The sequence below is a fragment of the Protobothrops mucrosquamatus genome, unplaced genomic scaffold (genome assembly GCF_001527695.2).
Source record: "Protobothrops mucrosquamatus isolate PMUCROS unplaced genomic scaffold, P.Mucros_1.0 scaffold3565, whole genome shotgun sequence".
Taxonomy (NCBI): Eukaryota; Metazoa; Chordata; class Lepidosauria; order Squamata; family Viperidae; genus Protobothrops; species Protobothrops mucrosquamatus.
The window spans coordinates 9,357-31,983 of record NW_015389531.1 but is presented as its reverse complement, the minus strand read 5'-3'; the positions used below and the strand labels follow the sequence as shown (position 1 = coordinate 31,983).

General features: G+C 35.9%; 1 protein-coding gene across 1 annotated transcript in view; it reads left to right on the top strand.

Annotated features, from left to right (window-relative positions):
- The window catches only part of NID1 (nidogen 1), a 48,945-nt gene extending 26,526 nt beyond the window's left edge, over window positions 1-22,419 (top strand). The window contains exons 11-20 of the mRNA XM_015827212.1: window positions 2,318-2,461; window positions 3,345-3,467; window positions 5,082-5,297; window positions 6,503-6,675; window positions 8,492-8,618; window positions 11,680-11,851; window positions 16,017-16,174; window positions 17,564-17,687; window positions 18,441-18,553; window positions 20,575-22,419. Coding sequence (XP_015682698.1) covers window positions 2,318-2,461; window positions 3,345-3,467; window positions 5,082-5,297; window positions 6,503-6,675; window positions 8,492-8,618; window positions 11,680-11,851; window positions 16,017-16,174; window positions 17,564-17,687; window positions 18,441-18,553; window positions 20,575-20,696 — 1,472 coding nt within the window. The 3' untranslated portion in view covers window positions 20,697-22,419. The remainder of the gene's footprint in view (window positions 1-2,317; window positions 2,462-3,344; window positions 3,468-5,081; window positions 5,298-6,502; window positions 6,676-8,491; window positions 8,619-11,679; window positions 11,852-16,016; window positions 16,175-17,563; window positions 17,688-18,440; window positions 18,554-20,574) is intronic.
- The last annotated feature ends 208 nt before the right edge of the window (window positions 22,420-22,627 follow it).

The window sequence follows — 22,627 nt, the reverse complement described above, 5'->3', positions numbered from 1 at the left end:
GTTAAAGATATTTTAAGAAAGCAAAAACAAAAAACAAAAAAACCCACCCCTGAATAGTTGAAGCAGTGGTTTCTGAGTAGTAAAGAAGAAAGATGGATGCCTTTGAATTATGTCCCTGAAGTTGGTACCATTGGCTGCACAAAGTAGTCAATCAAATGGTCTTGGATTAAATAGAGACTGACTGTTTCAAGCAGAAACTCACAGATTTTGGGGATATGATTTGAGTGATTGACACAACAAACTATTATGCTTGCTCATGTTGAGGGAAGTAGAGAAAGAGAAACACACTGGATTAAAGGTTGAGGAATCAAGGTCCCTGGATGACTTTGGAAATACTGTGGGCTATAACAAGTGGAGATTGTATCATTTGTCCATCTATTCACGAGGAATCAGGCCCAATAGATTCATAGCTCTGAAGGAAAGGAAAACAGTTAGATATCCTTTGCATTATTGTGTAGGAAACTCATACAATTTTGTCTTATTTGGAGAATACGTCAAATTTTACCAGAAGTCATGGAGAATTGCAGGAGAGAAATCTGTGTTATATGCACTGTATATTTTCCTTGTGTACAGCCAACATTGGACATAGCCTTATTTGTTGCCAGTATCATACAAAATATTTTGGAAATAATAATTGATTTAATTATTAATTAATTATAGGATATATTTATGTGCTTAATTATTTTAATTGGAAAATTGTTTTCATAGTAGAAGAAATTAAGTGAGGTTCAATGTGCCTTTGGATATTTTACAACATGGACGAAGATTTTCAGAATGTTAAAAAGAATGTTAATGACATGTTCCTTAAATATATCATTTTATGAATAGTATAGTTTCTCTCATGTTTTAGAGATCATTTAATTCCCAAATGAGTATACTTAGTGATGACTATTCAGTTTGGTAATGTTCTGTATTTGTTTAAAACTCATTAATCTGCCAACGTTTTTATAACTCACTGAGTTGCAGATACAATCAGTTGCCAAATAGTAATTCTGGGTCAGCGGTGGCTTAAATTTTAGTAAGATAGTAAATCATTCTTTGTATAAGCAACCAGAGTTTGCAATGAGGCCTTTCATGGTTTTATTGTTTCTCCACATGGAGCCATTGCTAACCAGCAATTATGTAAAAAAAGTGCTGCATTTGAAGCTATGATTATGTACTGAATTATACATAGTTGATTAATTTCTAGGATCTAAATGTTGTACACAGTAGTGCAGAATTTCAAGAACATATTCCACTCTGTAGCTGCTGCCATAAAATATATTTGAGCAAAAATAGGTTGTAAACTTGTGCTGTATACTGTGTGCATATCTATCTGTCTGTCTTCCCCAGATGTAAAACAGGAGCTGGTAGTAAACTCCACTGGAATGGTTTTGAGTAAATGCTAATATGAGTACAAACACAAACACACACACACACACACAAATTACTATTTTATTTGGGTTTTTTTCTCTTTGTTCAAGATATAACTTTTATAATGTAAGATAAAGCTGACATTGTCCTTTCCCCCCATTCATTTTCAAGCAGAAATAGGATACTGTCTAAGAATTCATGCCTAGATGTCATGGGAAAAGGAAGGTGGGAGAGATAATTTAGAAAGTAAGATGAAAAATTCTTCATAACACATTATGAATGGCAAATGTTGAATTCTCTGAGATCTCTGGTCCTTGTTAATGACAAATCAGTAGGCTAGAAGTATGAGACAAACAAAATTTGCCAAGCTTCTTTTTCTCTATGTCTGGAAATTGCCATCTTGACTATTGTCTCAAACAGCAAAATGTATGGAATTGCGTTGAATTGTAGAGAAGTAAATTTGTATAACATAATGAACTAAAAAGATGGAAAATGCCACCATGATTGTGAGAATCTTTGCTTGAGAAAAAGCAGAATGCAGGAAATGTGGTCAGGGTTTGCTAAAAAGAAGCAGCTAAACCAATGAAACCAAAAGATGACTCTAGCATCTATATATAAACTGCAAGACTGATAGGAAGGAAACCAAAATATATTTGATAAACACAAGAAAATAAATAAATACAGAGTACTGATGACATGGGCACTAGCTAGATGTCATACACACGGTACTCCTCTAAGTAACAATTTGGCTACCCAGTATTTTTATGATTTCTCCCAAATTTTGCAACATTCTAAGGTATAAAATCAATAATACCTTGAAATCCTAGTATGGAAAGATTATTTTTAAAAAATCTGCTCAGTTTTTTCTCAATTCTCACCATCTCCTCAGAATATATTTTTTTGTTGTTGAAAAATAAAAAGCTTAAACTTTAATATTCTTTGCATATGCATATCTGATTTACAGCTGTTGACCGTGAAGTGAATCATTGTTTGATGGGTTCACACACCTGTGATATCCCCCAACGTGCCCGCTGCATCTACTCTGGTGGATCTTCTTATATCTGTGCGTGTATTCCGGGATTTTCTGGAGATGGACGCTCCTGCATAGGTGAGGGTTAGCATTGTTCCCTTTCCTCTTTGTCCTTCTTGATCTTTATGCAAATCTGTTACACAGTAAATGTGTGCAATTCCTTTTATCATAGTAATTTTTAGGTGCTGAAGAAAATAACTTTTTTGGAAGTGAAATTGACCGAAAGAAGCTTTTTTTTTATTGCTGGGGTCAAATATTCTACAATACATATTTTTTAAAAGTTATTTTTTTCATATTAATTTTTTGAAAGCAAATGTGAACAGTATTGTGCAATGAGAATTTGTATGAAAATATTATTAATTACAAATATACCTTCAGAAATCCTAAAAAGGCAGAAATAACCAATTATTAACAGTATGCACTTATCAAAAGTTGACAGATTCCATCTAGAATACTCAAGATTTGCAGGCAAATAGCAATTGTTTATTTCAGTATTAACAATGATAAAATAATCTGATTGTGAAATATTATGCTATTACTAGAAATGCATATTTTATGTTGATGGAAGATATTAAATGTTTCTCTGATATTTGATTCCCATTGAATTTCCTGTGCCATTTATAATTTATTTATTTATATATGAGATGCATGGGATACTGATATGTTCCAACTTCGTATTTTTTTTCTATTTAAATTGTTCATTAAATTGTTAATTGTTCATTCAAATAGTTACAACTATCTTGGAACCATTTAGCATGCTCACAATCTATATGCATAAATGTTGCTTGTGAATGATCAAACAAATAGTTATTATTTGACTCAGCAGGAACTTGCCTTGATTCATCACACAGAAAAGAGGATGGGGTTGCAGACTCAAATATTTTGCAGAGGATTTACAATAAGATACTGAATGGAAGAGTCTTAAATCCCATATTCCTTTTCTCTACCCTTACAAAAATAGATGTAGATGAATGTCAACAGAACCGCTGCCATCCAGATGCTGTCTGCTACAACAGCCCAGGGTCCTTCAGCTGCCAGTGCAAAGCAGGTTATTATGGAGATGGCTTCCACTGTGTACCACAAGGTAAACTTTTGGAATGATATGTAAAATATTCTTAGAGAGCAAACACTAAAGAGTAGTTCCATGGAATAGTAGATGGGCAGCAATTATGTTTTGCATTCAGTGACTAATCAAGCTTTGATCAAGCTATAATTATTTGATACTGCTTTTTGCTTTTCAAATCTGTTGTTGTTCCTTGTAGTTAAGGAAGGGATAAGACAGCCATCCAACTCTTGACATATATATAGCTGTAAGATAGAACTACAAGGTCATATTCTATACTTGTATTATCTATTTTTTTTACAGGTTTTTTTATCAGTATTACAGCTGAAGTATTTTAAGACAGCTTTCTGCATCTTTAAATTTAAGCAAAAATATTTATTCCACAATGCAGAAATTGTTTTTATTTAACAAATTCATTTTTTAAAGAAGCTGCAGAATTTTGCATAACTTCGGGACATACCCAGCTTGCCAGTAAAAAAGGTACTGATGTAAGAGTAGCGCTCTAAAAAAGTACTAAGTACTAAGAGTATCTATAATTCATTATATCTTCACACTCCGCTGTTTTATTTCAAAAAGAAAAAAATGTCTGAATTCTGTCACCCCTTTCCCTTCATAGGCTTTATTTACCATACAGAAACAAACGCAGACACTCTGGCTAGAGGCTATTATCAATAAGCATCATTCACCAACTGTTAAAGTCTGTTATCCTTCACAAAGGAAATGAATTGCTGATAAAAATTGGCAACAGATTGGTAATGCTTTGTAACAGAAGTAAAAGTGAATGGATTACAAGTACAACCTCCTAATATTGAAGTGTTAATTAACTTTTCTTTGAACTTCTCTTCAAAATATCACTTTAAACTGACATGTTACTTCCCAGAGCTATCTTAAAAAAAATGACTCATCTTACAGCAATCTGCCTCAACCCAATGCCCTCCAGAAGGGTTGGACTACATCTGTAGAATACACAGCTATGCTGCTGGGATCTTTTCATCTAAATACCTTTAGGGGACACATAGTTAAAAACATAGGAACAGCCTTACTGGATCTCTATCTCTCTTGAGTATCTTTGTAGCCTAATACTCAAATGTTTTCTGCATTCAATTTATTCAAATACATTATTTATAGCTGTGGGGAAAAATGACCATTGGTTTGATTCTGCTCCCTCAAAACTCAAAATAACACAATGATAGCTACTTGAAAACACTATTCCTGCAGAAAAAGACAAGGATTAAGACATAAGCAAGGTACTGGCTGGATTGGGTCTCTGGCCCATCTAGTTCTGTAATCTGTTCTTACAGTGGCCAAATAATTGCACAAGGTAGCCAGCAGATGGCCTTCAGAAGCCATCACACTACTACGAAAGGTAGTAACCACTGATCCCCATGACTTCCTTGTGTAGTGAATCCAAAGTTTAAAGACATATTGTGTCAAGAAAAAAAAAGAAGTTTGTATCTTTTCACTGAAATTCTAAACACAGTGATTAGTCTGAATCACCAACCATTTCTGATGCAATCTGTATGGGTTCCAGTTGACTTTGAAGAACTCGCGTGGGTAGAATATGGGCTTGGGTAACTGACCCAATAGAAATAAAATTAAAGAATTTTTTGCATTTTTTTCTTCTTTTTATTACAGAAGTAGAAAAGACCAAATGTCAAAGAGAACAAGAACAAATTCTGGCTTTGAGCCCAAGAGGACCTAGGCCAATTGGCCAATTTATTCCCCAGTGTGATATCTATGGGAATTACTTGCCAACCCAGTGCCATCCTAGCACTGGCTATTGCTGGTGTGTGGATAGAGATGGTAATGAGATGGATGGCACTAGAAGTGGCCCAGGTATCCAGCCTCCATGTAAGTTGCTTCTAAGTTAATAAGTTAGTGCAATATTTTTTCTTCATTTAGATTTTTCCTATTCTTACTTTCAATTTAACTAAGAAGATTGATATGAATGAACTCGAGATATTTGCAGTTATTTGTATATCAAAGTTCTATGATTAAATGAAAGATATATTTATACTATAAATGTGATTTGAATTATCTGGTTTTATATTAGGTTTGTGTTTCCAATGAAAGAAACTGTTTTGGACACATTTTCCGGTCAACACTGCATTTTACCCTAGTTCAGTGTTTCTCAATCTTAGCAACTTTTAAGATGCGTGGACTTCAACTCTCAGAATTCCTCTGGGAATGGAAGTCTACACATCTTAAAGTTGCCAAGGTTGAGAAACACTGCCCTAGTTGGCAACAGAAAGTGAAAGCATAGGCCCCTGGTATAAACCCACAATGATGAAACATGTATCGACACATCACATACCAAACTGATTCTTTGGACTTGCTTCCTGATGCCAGACACAAATATATACCGTAACTCATGTGGTTTGTATTGAGATATCACAACGTACGTTTCATCACTTGATTCCCTATGTTTCTCCCATGGATGTCTAAGGAGTGTACATTGCTTGGGGAAGTTCTTGGTTTTTCTGGTTTGTTCAATGATTTTAACATTGTTAAATTGTTAACAATTTAACATGCATGATTGGAATCACAGGAACGTAACTTTTGACCTAAAGTGTATTGCTGTATATGTATGTGTGTATAAATAAATCATCAAGTGTAAGAGAAATAAAATAAGTTTTCAACATTGTACATGAATGTGTGGATTGGCTACCTTTGCTTTTTAATAGCTGCATCTCTTAAGCAAGAAGTGTAGTATGCAATGAACATTTATATGCTATAGGTTTGTATGTGTGCATGTTTGATGATGCATGCATACAATGGTGTAATCATGATTAAGTTTTGCATTTAGAATCTGATCACTTTTTGTGGAGGAGACATGCATTGCAATCTGAGACTAGGGCAGGTAAGGTCATTGGACCTAAATCTCAAATAACAATGCACCAAACTGTAATCTCTTATGCATGTATTTTAGTGATATCTTAAATGTGTTAAATTGCCAGGCTTGTACAGAATCAGTAAGATTACCTGGCCTTGTAGATACGGCAAGTCTTGTGTCTGAGTAACCTGATAATGTATGTTTTATATTATTGGTCAATAAGGTCTGGGCACAGTTGCTCCTCCTGTTACAATGGGACCCACGGTAAAACCAGATGCAATTCCCTTGCCTCCAGGAAGCCACTTACTCATTGCTCAAAGTGGGAAGATTGACCATGTCCCTATGGAGGGGAATGTTATGAAGAAATCAGATGCAAAAGCTTTGCTGCACGTGCCGGTAAGTACATGATACATTTTTTAAAATGTTTTCTCTATAACCTATTGTTTTTATTCTAATCTTCAAAACCATATATTCTTTTTTTTCCCCACAAAAAGTCAATAAGAAGTTTCCAATCATCCTTAAATTTAGACAATGTGTCTGGTACATTTTTTGAACCCTGACCTTAAAAAATAAATTGTGGCATGTATTTTTTATTTGTAATTTGTGGTTAAAGGTAGGGATATCTAAAGGAATAAAATGTTCCTGAAGCATTGTATTTTGTAAGGTTCCTTGCTTCTGAGATAATCAGGCCCAACTTTTAGAAACAAACATACTTTATGTGGAGCTAATTTTTATTGGCTTTCTAAGCAAGTCAGGATCTCCTGTAAAATTTCCATTGTTTGGGACTTTTGGATTTTAACTGCCATTGTAGATATCTATAAAAATTTATGGGACATATAAGCTTCTTCCCAATTGCTTCCTTTCTTGGTGCACTTACGTTTCTACTGTTAATGTGATAATTTCCTGATAATTTCCAGTAAAGTGGTCAGTGTCTATATTCTGTCAAAGATTTCTTTTTCATCTCTTCTCTGTGTCTGACCTGAGTTAAGTATTTCACTATTCTCCCATTTTCTTCTGCAATTACTCTGTGTTTCTTGGTATGTAGTAGGGTCTTAATCTTTTAAAATAGTTCAGATCCTCTGAATGGGTAGCTTAGCAATGCATTTGTTTGAAAAGGTAATAGAAATCATTGATCCTGCATGTTCAACCAATGCTGCATTTTTCTCCTTAATTCCTATTACTCCTATTACATTCATGCCACATTTGTACATATCTTTTTTTTTCAAAGTTGAGAGGCTAATTAAATATTAAATTTAAATTTAGTTGACTGCAGTGTTGTTTCAGTGACAAAAGGTGTTAGAATGACAAATTTGGATACGGAGAAGACAAGACAAACAATATAAAGATAGTAACATCTGGTCAACTAAAGGATAGAATCAAACTAGAATTTCATCAAGCACAGAGATTGAGGGGAATGGATGTTTATGCTCAAATTAATATTAATTAGAATAGTTATTCTTTCATGACTCTGTGTAATATATTTTGATTCTTCCAGAAGCCTAATCTATCTATAATTGGTATTTGGCACTTAAATATGTGAACCTGCCCTGTAGAGGGTCAGACAATTGACTTCACACATTCTGGCAGATGGCGACACCCTAAGGCCCCATCATGAGATTTTTTTTCAAAGCTCAGATGAGGTCCTTTTTAACTACACAGAGCAGAAATTTGGGGCTTCTGCATGCAACTGAATTGCAATCTTTCCCTAAAAGAAAAAAAAAATGTTGAATATTATGTCTGTAAGTGATTCAGTGACATTTTGTTTCCTTTGGTGAAAGCTGTAGGCTTGGATTTTAGAAATGGGAATGGAATAAATATAGCCCAGTGTGAATTTCCAAATATCAAATTGGGAAAGACTGAAATAATTATTAGATAGAATAGTCCTACTGTGCTATTACGGTATTCAGTTTTTTAGCTGGGATTACAGAAGTCCCAAGCTTTAAATGACAATCTATTCCTTTTCTATTGCTGCAATGCAATTTGCTTCTGATCTTGGGTATCACCTTAAGCCAGAAGGCAGCACTTAACCCACCTGGACTGATCCCTAAATGGTAAAGAAAATCAGACTTGATTAGAACTAGGACGTAAGGCTTTACTTTTGAATTTCCTCATTACTATTGATTGTAGAATTTTCAAGCCACTAAATTCTTAGCCATTTCTTTAGCATTACAAATGTGATATAATAGTTTGTAATAGTTTGTCTAAAATGCAGGATAAAGTTGTTATTGGAGTTGCTTATGACTGCTTGGAGAAGATGGTTTATTGGACAGATATCAGCAGCCCATCCATCAGTAGAGCAAGCCTTGGTGGAGGAGAGCCAGTAGCCATCATAAAGACAGGTAGGAATTATAGATTTCCTTCCTCACCATGTCATAATGAACCCAATGTATATTTCCAAATGGAAAAAAGATGGAAGATGATTTTCGGCAGTTAACACTGAAGTCTTCAACATAACCTCTCACATTGTCTTGAAAAAAAAACATCAGCCCTATGGGGTACATTTGAAATTAGAGCACAGATAGAAAATTGCAGTACTTGTCTCTTTTTGCTGAAAAATTGCTCGACATTCTGCTGCATCAAAAAGCTTTTTAGTTGCAGAAAAATACCTAATCAATTATTTCGAATCTCTAGATTCACTTGGTCTATTACTACTACTATCCAAGTTCTCATACAGGCAACCAGACCTAGGATACTTAGGAAAGATACTTTAGTGTAGAATGATATTAATGCTATCTATTCAAAGAATGTATTGATTGTTATGTTTATTAGGTACAGTCAAGAAATATGAAAAATTGTGTAGATTTGAATGGACATGTTGATAATGTTGATAAACCAGACTGTTTTGATCCTGATGGTACAGATGAATGTTGGGATAACATTGTTCCCAAATCAGTAAATACCGATTTGATTTGCTATTTTTAAAAATATTTTGGAATAAAACGCTATTATGTATTGTATTTTTCAACTTGTGATAGTTTTCAACGTTACTTATTTTAGTATAACGGGCAAATGAAGACATGTATAATTTATTTCATTAAAGCGATGTGTATTAAGCTAATTTTGTTATAATATTTTGCATATCCTTTTGATTGCATCTGTTGCTACAGGGGCTTATTTTATTATCCGTCATTTGTATGTACAGTGCACTCTCTTTATATATAACTTAGAAGCAAGTATCCCCGAGCTCAGTGAGATTTACTGCCCTAGAATGGAGGTTTCAATCTCAATGAGAAAAAATAACCTCCTGATTGTTTAGAAGAATTATTTAAAATGTACGTAAGGGACACACCAACTTGGATGAAGCTCTTCTGGCTGCTCATATCTCACAAGGCCACAGAGCAACAGCACAGCTGCCTCTGTGAAAGAGTTTTCACAGGGAAGTCTGCATGCTTAACCATTAACCCCTTCTAAGGCCTATTGAGTAAAAGTGGCTTTGCATATTGTGAAATCCCATTAAAATCTATATTCCGTGTCAGTCGAGTAGCCTGTGACCTTTATAATCATCTGCTCAATTTAACAGCTGCAGAAGCTACCCCACGGGGAGAAATGCTGTCTCCTACCCTGAACTTTCCATTCTTGCATAATCTCAACATTACAATCAAATGGGGGAACGGTTATAATGTTATAAATGTCACCCCATTAAAACCTGTGTGGATTATGCCTGACTGATTATGAGGTGGTCCGATAATCAAACATCATTCAAATTTTGCAACAGTATGTGAAGAGCTACATACTGTAATGAGTGTCTTAAAATGGTTACATTCATTTCACTAACTATGTGGGCAGAGTCATGTAACTTAGTGGCTTTCAATGGCTTGTTTAATCTGCTAGAAATTTTTCATCACAAGACATAGGTTTGAAAACCTGAAAAAAAGAAAAGTTCAGTATTCTTTTTATCTTATTTAAAATATCTTATTTAAAATGGAGCAGGGAGCAGGAGTGAGGAATAGTCCTGGGGTTTATAATTATAATTTAAAAACAATGTGCTCCCACTCTTGGCCTAAATTTTGGTCAGTCTGTCTTGAATAGAACAAAACCCTTTTTGAGTTAAAAAAAATAAATCCAGCACAGTTGAATGAATACTGAACTTTTAAAAAGATGCCTATACTCAGTCTGTGTGTGTGATCAGTCCTTGGAGCCAGTGTAGAGGTTATCATCTGCTATTTCCTGTTGCCTTGGGCCTGGTCACTGTCCAAGAAAAACTAGCTACATACATTTTTAAGAGTTCTTCTAAAGCTGAAATCTCTTTTCCAAAACATTAGTTACTTGGAGCTCTAAATTTTCTCCTTATGACTAAAAACCAATTGATTTTTAAAAGTTCTCAAAATAGGTTCTTCTCTGTTTGTTTTACAGTCAATAGTTTAAAGTCATAGCATTGTACCTTTATCAGAAAAGTGTATATCTTTTATTGACATACTTACTGTAAGTATTTATAAGTTCACCCCAATTTTGTTTCTTTTACTAAAAAACAATATAGACTTTGTCATATTTGTGAAATTATGCATGCACCCAGTGTAGATATTTTCTTGTAGGTGTCTATATGGAATGAATCCACAGTATTTATTTTGATTAGAATGTTAAGAGTCACAATATGATAAGTACTAATGGGTATAGTGACTTATACTGTATCACAATATATTATACCATTATAACTTAGAGTTAGGGGAGACCTACATTTAAAGTCTCATTGAATCTTGGAATTTATTAGGTGACTTTGGGCCAGTGACACTCTTTAGCTCAACCTATTCAACAGGGATGTTGTGAGAGAGCAATTGTGTTATTCACTATGTGAGCTCCTGAGGAAATGCAGAACAAAATTGTATCAGTCAATTAACAAAAGAAATATATTCTTCCCAACACTGTATTTATATTACTTATAGTAATTGACTTGAAGATTAGGACAAGTGGTCCAACAACTATTGTAAATCCATAACTAAGAATCTTTATATTGAAATAACAGTTGAAATCCACCAATCCATTTGCTAGTTTCCTTTTACCTTCCCTTCAACAGAATGGATATTTTTGTTTCATAATTTCTCCCTCGTAGTTTCTCAATACCTTTAAGCATAATAGTCGGCCTTTGCCTTACCACTAAAGAGTTATTACAATAGCAAACCCTATTTACTTTCCTTGAATTTGCCTGGAGCAAGATGAGATATTCCACGGCACTAGGTAGGTCTCAGTATTTTGCTCATTATTCGGTACCCCTGCATTTCTGGTATTTGAGGTACTGTATTACCATTGTAACATTAGATGCTTCAAGCCCTCTTCAGAAGTTTGAGACCAAATGTGGAAGGGAGATCTCATGAACAAAATAAACTTCCTCAGAACTTAGGAATGGCTTTGAATGTTAGCCAAGCTCTTTGATTGATGTTTTCTTTTTATATCTCTTTCTTCAAGATTTGGAAAGTCCTGAAGGAATAACACTGGATCACCTTGGTCGCACGATCTTCTGGACTGATTCTCAGCTTGACAGAATAGAGGTAGCCAGAGTAGATGGCACCCATCGACGTGTATTGTTTGACACTGAGCTGGTGAATCCTCGAGCGATTGTTGCAGATCCTGTGAGGGGGTAAGGATGTATAAATATCCTGTTATATTATTTCCCATATTTTCCTATTCCTATAGCCCATGCTGTCCCAGTACCTATATCAGATTCTTTACCCATGCTAAAACTATTAGTCCATAACATTTTATAGCCAAATAGACTGTATTGTAGCTTAATATGATGCATGAATCACACGTCATAGTAAGACAATAGTAGGATCTCATAACAACCTTACTACAAATTATCCAATCCATTATAGTTTACTCTAATATGTTGTGTGAACCCAGCCTCTGAGTGTTGAATTTCTTTCAGTTTAGGAAGCACCTTGGGGATTTCCTGTTATATTTATTTATTTGATTTATGTGCCACACATCTCATCTAGAGGTGACTCTGGGCAGCTTATAAAAATGAATATTGTATCCAAGCTGAAGTTGCCAGTATGAGATCCTGTTTTCTATGCAAATGAACTTAATTTGAAATCTAGCAGTAACCTAAGACTAGAAAAGGTGGGAAGGGTATCTCACATCAGGTACGACCTGATGAAAATGGAGCAGTGTTGCATGGAATAGTAGAGAAATCAAATTGACTATGTTAATGGTACAAGAAGTGGAAGAGCTCAGTTATAATAGCAAAGGCATGGCCAGGGGCTGATTGTGGAACAGATCATGTGCAAGTTCCAAGTCAAGCTAAAGTGGGAGAATAAAACCAAGCAGTTTCCACATTATGATCTTGACCCTATAGGCAGCATTTTCAAGAAGATCAGGAATTGCTTCTACGTCCCAAACCTCATTGAGAGAGAACCAAATAAACCATGTAGTGAAATTGAAGAAGTCATTAAGGATGAATGTGAAAAATAACTGCCAAACACTAAGAAAAACAAGAGTCCAAACTGAATGTCAAAATAGATTATAGAGATTGCCAAGAGAAGAGAAGCCAATGCTGAGAAAGACTGATTTCAGGAAGGAATTTAACAATAACAACAACAAAAAAAACCCAGAGAGCTATTTAAAAAAACATTGGTTATAGAAAGGCATTCAATTGTGTGAACTATGTCGAAGAGTGGAATTTTTCTTAGGAAGATAGGAATCCCAGGTGAAACCTACATTCAGGATAGGATAAAATATGAGGAAACAGGCTGGCTTCAGATCAGCTGAGGAATGAATCGTGGCTCTATATCTTGTATTTATTTATTCAAATTATATGCTATGTATTAAGGGAGGCTGTGCATGCACTAGCTTTAACTGTGTATATGCCAGCCTCATACTAACTGAATTTTGGCTCACGTTAAACATACCTGTTATCAATTTATAAATTGCACTAAATTGAATATCACACTACAGTACTTGAACTCACACTAATCACAACCTACCTTATACAGTACACTAGTAAAGTATACTGAATTCATGAACTCAAATGAAAACCTAAATTGAAGCCAGAGACAACATTCCCATAGTGTGCTATAATTCTAACTGTAATTCTGGTGCAAAAAAAGGAAGAAGGATTAAGCTATAAAGGTAAAGAAAAATGTAGGATGAAAGTAATATACTAAATTAACAAATAATACGAAACTGTATAATATTTTCACTGCTTGGTATATAGTGCTTATTGCTTATTGGAAAAACTTTACATGTGTTTTGGTAGGCAAGTAACTTTTTAAAGGTCTGATCCTTTTTCCTTGGGAAGAAAACTTATATTCACATGAAAAGCTTACTTACTATTCACTGAGCTACCGGTTTACTCCAAATTTCTAGTTTTCCACAACATACTGACTGAGATCATGCAACATATTAAGCACATTAAAATCTAAATATGAATTAATATCACACAACTGGCTAAATATAATATGCTGTGTCATTTTTTTTAAAGAACATGTAATGGCTTAAGGGGAAAAATAACATTGCCATAGGTGTATACTATAGGCCCGTGGTGGTGAACCTATGGCACGCGTGCCACAGGCGGCACGTGGAGCCGTCTCTGGTGGCACGCGAGCCATTGCTGGGCTGAGCTGTTCCCTCCTCCTCTCCGCGCATGCGCAGCTCTCCGCGCATGCGCAGTCTGGGAATAGGCGAGAGACTATAAAAGGAGCAACTTTTGGCGGAAGCAGCATTTGCCTCAGACAGCGAGAGAGCAAGCACAAGTCGGAGCGGAAAGCGAACGAGCAAGCGAGTGAGCACGAGCTGACAGCTTGGTGGCCACGCCCACTCAGTGGCCACACCCACCCGGCACCCGGCGATGCATAAGTGGGTTTTGGGTTGCAGTTTGGGCACTCAGTCTCTAAAAGGTTCGCCACCACTGCTATAGGCCACCCAACCAAACAGAGGAAATAGATGAACTAGTCAGTTAACTAAGGTATGTAGGAAGCACACCATAATAGTAATGGGGGACTTTAACTACCCTGACATCAGCTGGGAGACAAACTCTGCACCAAGTGGAAAATCAGACATATTCCTGACAAACTTAGCAGACAGCTTTGTCTGCCAAAAAGTAGAGAAGGGAACTAGGGGATCAGCCATATTTCTTAATTCTCACCAACAGAGAGGAAATGATAGTAGGTGCTGAAGCTACAGGAACCTTGCGGGGGGGGAGTGATCATGCAATATTGGAATGCAACATTATGCAAACACAAGCAATAGAACATAGTCAAACTAGAGTCTTGGACTTTAAGAGAGCTAATTTCAATAAACGTAGAAAGAGCTTGGGAATGATTCCATGGATGAGAATCCTCAAGGGGAAAACAAGAAATTTGTGAAATTTTGAAAAGTGAGATTATAAAAGCCCAGTCTAGCACAATACCAATGAAGAAGAAAAATAACACCTCTCAAAAGAAACCAGCATGGATTCATGAAGAACTCTCTGATAAATTGAAAGACAAAAAAGACAAGTATAAAAAGTGGAAAGAGGGGCACATAAATAAGGCAGAATATCAGCAAATAGCCCGAGCTTGCAAAGTTGAAGTGAGGAAAGTTAAGGCTCAAAATGAACTAAGGCTTATGACAAAAGTAAAAAATAACAAAAAAAGAGCTTCTTTCAACATGTAAAAAACAAGAAAAAGGTCAAGGAAACAATTGGTCCATTAGTGTGAGAAAATGGCAAGAAGGTGACAAGTAACAGGGAGAAAGCAGAACTACTTAATTTGTTTTTTGCATCCGTCTTTACACAAAGGGAAAAAACAGTCCAACCTATCAACAACAGTACCATTAAAAACACAAATTAAAATAGGCAAGAAAATGGTAAGTCCACCCTAGAAGAGTTCAAATCACAAGGACCAGATAGATCACACTCCAGGTTTCTGAAGGAACTGGCGGGGGTTGAACTAGAAGACCTCCAAGGTCCCTTTCAACTATGTTATTCTATTCTATTCTATTCTATTCTATTCTATTCCATTCCATTCCATTCCATTCCATTCCATTCCATTCTACTGTATATGGACTGTTTACTCAGTATGCTGACATAATAACTGTCTCCTTATGATATGTTGAACTATAAAATACCCAGCATTATTCAGATTCAATGTATAAACTAACTGTCTGACTTACTGTATTTTCCGTCTATGAGACGCATCCTTGTATAAGACGCTCTGGCATGTGAGTTTCTCCATGCCGATCAGCTGTTCGGCAGAGTGCCGAACAGCTGAACCAGCAAATCCAGAAGTTCAGCCGGCTGACGATCTTATCCCCTCCCCCCTCACATTAGTGGCAAGCCCATGGGCTTGACACCTACACCAGGCAGCATGGCAACCCACACAGGCATGCCCTGGGCTATGGAGATTATCATTAGTTTTCCGTGTATAAGATGCTGCACTTGTATAAGATGCACCTGATTTTTGAACAGGGTGTTTGCAGGAAAAAAATAGTGTCTTATACACGGAAAAATATGGTATGTTTGCACAATGCCTTTGATTAGAAAGTGATTGAGTGATTGAAGGTTCGCTGTGTTATGTAAATAGCAGGTAAATCTTGAATTTTATAATATTAGTGCTCAAATTATTAACAAAACAAAAAGGAGAGAGAAATACTGTGCAAAGATATATTTCCCCCCAGACAAGCTTGACTTCTCGTGCCTTGATGCAAATATCCATGTAATTTTATTAGGAATAACACCAATGTGATATTTCTTTTCAGGACACCCTCCTTATGCACAGTTTTATTTATTTATTTATTTGTATATGTGTCTTTATCAATACACTCAGAAATCTTTATTGGACAGACTGGAACAGAGAAGCTCCTAAAATTGAAACCTCATATATGGATGGTACCAATAGAAGAATTCTTGTTAAGGATGATTTGGGACTGCCAAATGGGCTGACATTTGACACCTATTCTTCATTGTTGTGCTGGGTAGATGCAGGTAAAGTCTTACACTGTAGAACGAACTAAACTGATGAAATAAATGAACAACTGGATGCTAAAAATATCAGGGGGCCCCTGTAGTTATGACAGTGCTACTTCTCTATATAGAAAGTACTCAACAATTACTACCATTTGTCTTTTTCTCTACTGTTTCAAAATAGCATTGGTCACTCCTAACCTCTCATCATAGTCCAGTTTTAATTTTTCATGTCTGAAAGCACAGCTGTGAAAGTCTGCTGTCTGAAATTCTCAGGACTAGCAATAGGACTAGCAATAGCAATAGTACTTAGACTTATATACCGCTTCACAGTGCTTTACAACCCTCTCTAAGCGGTTTACAGAGTCAGCATATTGCCCCCAACAATCTGGGTCCTCATTTTACTGACCTCAGAAGGATGGAAGACTGAGTCAACCTTGAGCCGGTGAGACTCGAACTGCCGGCAGCTGGCAGTCAGCAGAATTAGCCTGCAGTACTGTATTCTAACCACTGTGCCACCATGGCTATATACTTTATTATTAGTATTATGTTAAATTACCCATGATCTGAGTGTAATGGTTAGCCCTAGAATGGAATGGGACAACTCACCTCAGCCAACTCGCCACGGCCAATTCGCCACGGCCAACTCACCATGGGCAACTTTCCACAGGACAACTCACTATGGGACAATTCAACAATTCAAATTAATTATATAAAATTATTTTAAAAATTTATTTTAATTTTTGTCATTCACCTTTGATTTTGTCCCTCCTTTGGCATCCTTTTTTTAATGATTCTGTTTGACTATTTCTTTGATAGTAGTGTAACTCTGGTCCTGTGGTGAGTTGTTCCACTGCAAGTTGGCCATGGTGAGTTGTCCTGCGGCGAGTTGACTGTGGCGAATTGGCCGTGGTGAGTTGTCATAGACCAGGGGTAGGCAACCTTGGCTCTTTTATGACTCGTGGACTTCAACTCCCAGAATTCCTGAGCCAGCATGGGAGTTGAAGTCCACGAGTCATAAAAGAGCCAAGGTTGCCTACCCCTGTCATAGACATGACTCAAGAATGACTTATAGAATGACTCAAGCATACAGAAAGAGGCAAGGAAAGCAAATGTTAAGAATGGTTGTTTTATTTACATTGGTCTTTGGGTATCCAACACAAAACAATTTGTCAACAGCAAACAAACCTTGTAATTATAGTTTTCAAAATGAATGTCTGGAAAAAAATATGGGCAGGGTTAGACATGGGCTAATATAAAAGAATTGAAAAGGAAAATAATCGTGTACAAATTATATGTGGAGAAGTTATCTTCTTTAACTGAGAATATATGAATGCTAAATTAAAACCTTAGAAAGAAAAGAGTCATCAGTTTCTTGCAAAGTCCAGCTTATTTTTTTTTCACATGCAGGAACCAAAAGAGTAGAATGTATGGATGTCAATCGGCATAGCCGTCGAAAGATCCTTGAAGGAATTCAATATCCTTTTAGTGTTACAAGCTATGGGAAGAATTTATTTTACACTGACTGGAGAAGGTATGATTACCTGTTTTTGTTTGTTGTGTATTGTTTACAAAAAAGCTGTTGCTTTACTCATAGTCTCCACTCCCCCACAAATACAGGTAGTTCTCAAGGTACGAGCTTAATGGAGCCTGGCCATTAGGCTCGTGAGTCAAAAAACTCGTCAAATGAATCAGACTTAATTTTACATATTTTTAAAATCAAATTCATTAATTAAGTCAAATGAGTTGTTAAATGAACAAAGATCTGACTTAGTATTACTTGCAATAGCTGCCATGTTAACTGAACTGGGGGTGTTTCCCGCCAACTGCCGATCAGCTGTTTCCAGTGAGCTGGCTCAGGAACTAAATTGTCTCCAAGCAGGGCTTGCAGCCATGAGTTATTTAAAAAAAAAAAAAAAAACTGCTGCTAGCCAGCTCAAGCGTTTTCACATGGCTACAGAGGCCTCTTTTTGGTCGCAATTTTGAATTTCTAATATAAGTACCGGTACCCTTTCTGAATTAATTCGTTTTTGTGAAAACTTGCTAAATAAAGGTTCGTACCTGGGGGATTACCTGTATTCTTTAGGCAAGTCTGTATACTAAAAAAAACTCCTGCATCCCCTACAGGCAGGTAACTGAACTGATTTTCTGAGGTGTCAGTGCGTGTGGGGTGTATATGGGGGTGTTTGTGTGACACTAAAAAGTTTTGGTTTATTTAGGTCTATTTTTTTCTCTCTCTCTTTCTTTCTCCATTATCTTATTTACGTTATTGTTTTGTGTGCCATAGAGATGCTGTGGTAGCAGTGGATCGCACAATCTCTAAAGAGAATGATAACTTTCAACCCTATAAGCGCACTCGTCTTTATGGAATAACGACTGCCTTGGCCCAATGTCCAGCAGGTAATGGTGTGAGGTTTTTTTTAAAAGTTTATAACAAACCATAGAGGCTGAAATACGAAAGGAGATATACCACGGATTTCAGAAAATTTTCTAAAGAAATTCCACTACCAATAAAAATCAGCCTAATTCCTAATAGTACAAATTTAATTAACTTATTGCATTTCTTTCTTTCGATTGCTTTAGAAGAGCTAAAACAAACAGAAAATAGTAGATTTTCCTGCTTGGTAATATATTTTTAGTAGAGTATATCTTTGTAAATTTAGTCAGTTTTTCTGACTGATCAGTGCCATCAAGAATTTAGCGCTATCAAGAATAAAAAGCTTTTGGCATGCTTTCTGCTGAAATTAGAAATAAAGAACGATCTTAAATTATTCCTTGCTTATCCTATTTCTTACCTTGTTTGTGCAATTGTTAAACAAGCAGAAGAGCTAAAACAGAAGGTAGATTGAATGAAGTCAATTATTATAGAAACAAACACAAAGCTCTTGCTTAACATTTTGGAAACTTGAGTATTGGTTATAGCAATTTTATACAAATTTGCCAAATTTGTAAATTGTAAAAAAGATGCTGAGACTCTAGAAAGAGTACAGAGAAGAGCAACAAAGATGATTAGGGGACTGGAGGCTAAAACATATAAGGAACGGTTGCTGGAATTGGGTATGTCTAGTTTAACGAAGAGAAGGACGAGGGGGGATATGATAGCAGTATTCCAATATCTCAGGGGCTGCCACAAAGAAGAGGGAATCAAGCTATTCTCCAAAGCGCCTGAAGGCAGGACAAGAAGCAATGGATGGAAACTAATCCTAGGAGAGAAGCAACCTAGAACTAAGGAGAAACTTCCTGACAGTTAGAACAATTAACCAATGAAACAACCTGCCTCCAGAAGCAGTGAATGCTCCAACACTGGAAGTTTTTAAGAAGAGATTGGACAGCCATTTGTCCGAAATGGTGTAGGGTTTCCTGCCTGAGCAGGGGATTGGACTCGATGACCTCCAAGGCCCCTTCCAACTTTATTATTATTATTATTATTATTATTATTATTATTATTATTATTATTATTATTATTATTATTATTAAAAGTTAATAGAATTTTTGGCAAGTATTATTCAAGGATACTGAGAAGAATTCTAGGAAAAGAACTGCACAAGTTATTTTTAACTTTCCCTGTGATAGACAAAATACACAAGAATGTCCAGTCTATTATTATTATAGTTTGTCATATAGTCAGTGAGATATTTAGGCTGGATTCTCTGAAAGAACCAATGTCCCCACTTTTGTATTGCAAAAGGAGGACATAACTGAAGGAATGAATGATTCATCCTAGGGTATATCATGGCTTATGTCTCCAGGCTGGTCTAATGTTTGTTTTACCTAAAAATGTTTTGAGGGCAGAGGTTCGTTCTCTGAGCTTTTGGGTTGGTTTCTGAACATTTCACTACCAGGCTGGGTAACATCTTCAGCAGAGTTTAGGGGATGTCAGTGTCAAGAAGCAACGGGTGGAAACTAATCAAGGAGAGAAGCAACCTAGAACTAAGGAGAAACTTCCTGAGAATTAGAACAATTAACCAGTGGAACAACCTGCCTCCAGAAGTGGTGAATGCTCCAACACTGGAAGTTTTTAAGAAGAGACTGGACAGCCCTTTTTCTGAAATAGTATAGGGCTTCCTGCCTGAGCAGGGGGTTGGACTAGATGACCTCCAAGGTCCCTTCCAACTTTACTACTACTACTACTACTACTACTACTACTACTACTACTACTACTACTACTATTATTATTATTATTATTATTATTATTATTATCAATGTTCCTCTGTTTATAAGGGCTTCATGTGGTCAATAGGCCACTGAAGATATTACCTAGCCTGGTAATGAAACGTTCGGAAACCAACCCACAAGCTTGGAGAACGAACCTCCACCCTCATCCTACACCTGAGCTACAGATATTTGCCACCATTGTAAAAAGGTTTTATTTAATACATAAAGCACTTGGATTCATTAAGCTGGCATGTGTTATTTTGCAGGACATAACTACTGTTCCGTGAATAATGGAGGCTGTACCCATCTATGTCTGGCTACCCCAGGAGGCCGTTCTTGCCGATGCCCAGATAACATCATTGGAGTGGATTGTATAGAAAGGAACTGATAACTGTAGCTCCCACCTTGGGGAACTGCACTGCCACTAAGTAAGCAGCCAGTTTCCTTAAGATAATGGAAAGATCCTTAAGATAATTACTGCTGTTTCCCCTGGAGCTGGAAGCACACTGCAATCGGATATTGGCACTTCTTTGCAGCCATTTGTTATGCATTTCTTTTTTTAAAAGAAACAAAAGAACACAAAATGTAACAACTATCTGTAACTGTGCCAATTAAATAAAAACTCCTAAATCATGTATTGTATGAATTATGGTAACAAGCTGTTACAAAGAGCAAGAGAATCAAATATTAAACATCCATGTTTATTTAGTATGCAATCATATTTTGGCAATTCATGTATAACTTATAATTAGTACAACAGAATGCCGGGCAGTAAAACACCAAGCAGGAATTTAATGAAATGACTTGAAGCCCAAAATGTAGGAGTTTATTTGTAATGATAATCAGCTACCTAAGCCAAAGAGAATCTCATTTTTTTATGCCAAATATCTTAAGTACAATCACTTTTCCACAAAACCCTTGAGAATATAAATAATATTAGATGCTCTATTAAGAAGAATGAAAGATAACATTTTTTTTCTAGTAGAAGTAGTCCTCGCTTAGCAACTGTCGTGGATAGCTATTATTCATAAATATGATGGTAATAAATGGTAATTAAAAATCATTTTCCAACCAATGCACGCATTTATGACCAAAAGAAACCCTCTTTAGTTTAGAAACTGATTAAAGTCTGGTCAGTTTCAGACAGCAACTGCCAGCATTGGAGGGGAAGAGCTTGTTAACTTGGGGGTTAGCACTTTTTAGGCAAGTGCTGGGCTGTGGATAAAAGTAACTCAGTAATAGCTTGTTTAAGCAATCTCTCTGCAAGAGGGGGGAAAAAGGAAAAAATCAGGCATAGGGCACTGTATGAGACACCTTTTCTGAAGGAGAAGGCAGCAACGAGTGATCTTTGCAGTGTCTCTTCTTTCTGTCATACATCCACTTAGTGTCCATTTCACTTAACAACTGATTCGTTGGAACCAATAGCTGTCTCTGAATGAGGACTACTAGTAGTTTCTTTGTGTCCAATTTAGATGTGCTTTTTAATTACATATGGCAAGACCAATTGCTATTGTGAAACAACCCACTAGGTAGATGGATTGTTTTCTTTAGTCATTGTGTTTATTCTACGATTTCCTTGATATTAAGAAAAAAAGGAGTAGAGTTTCTGTGCCACTTCCTAGCATTCAAATTAACAAAGTAGAGTCTTATAACCCACAATGTCTCGGGTTAATAAAAATGTTTCCAAATGGTTTAGGAAGATTTGCTTCTGTGGTAAAGTATATGTACAGCCCAACAAGCAAATCAAATTTGTCAAGATAGCTGTTCTAAAAGGCAGCAATTTATTTTTTTAAGAAAATAAAATGTGCATCAGAAATAATAGCTCACCAGACTTCCATGTAAGGAAAGCAGAGCCAATATTAAGTCTCTGATTACATTTTCATGTTATATTTATCATTGAAATATAAAATACAGTATTAAATGTTTAAATTTGATATAACTTTTGTATAACTTTAATACATTTAATTTTTTTTATTCTGTTAGAAATATCTGAAACTGTAAATCAAAAAAAAAAACTGCTGAAACAAACAAAAGGTGCTTTTTAAAAATAGTAACCAGTGTTATTTCAAGTTCAGGTGACAAAGAAAGTTTACACTGTAATGAAATAATTTTTACACTGCCAATAAAATAATATTTTGTAAAAAATATTGCCTTTGGAGTATAATACTGTGTCTAAATATTTTTTTTCTGAGAAAGATTTAGATTATTTTTTTAACTCACCTATTACTTTTGTTTCCATATAGTTGAGATCTCTGTCTCTGTTCTTAAATTTCTGCCAATCCAATTTACAGACAGAAAGTTTTTTCAACCAGAGATTTA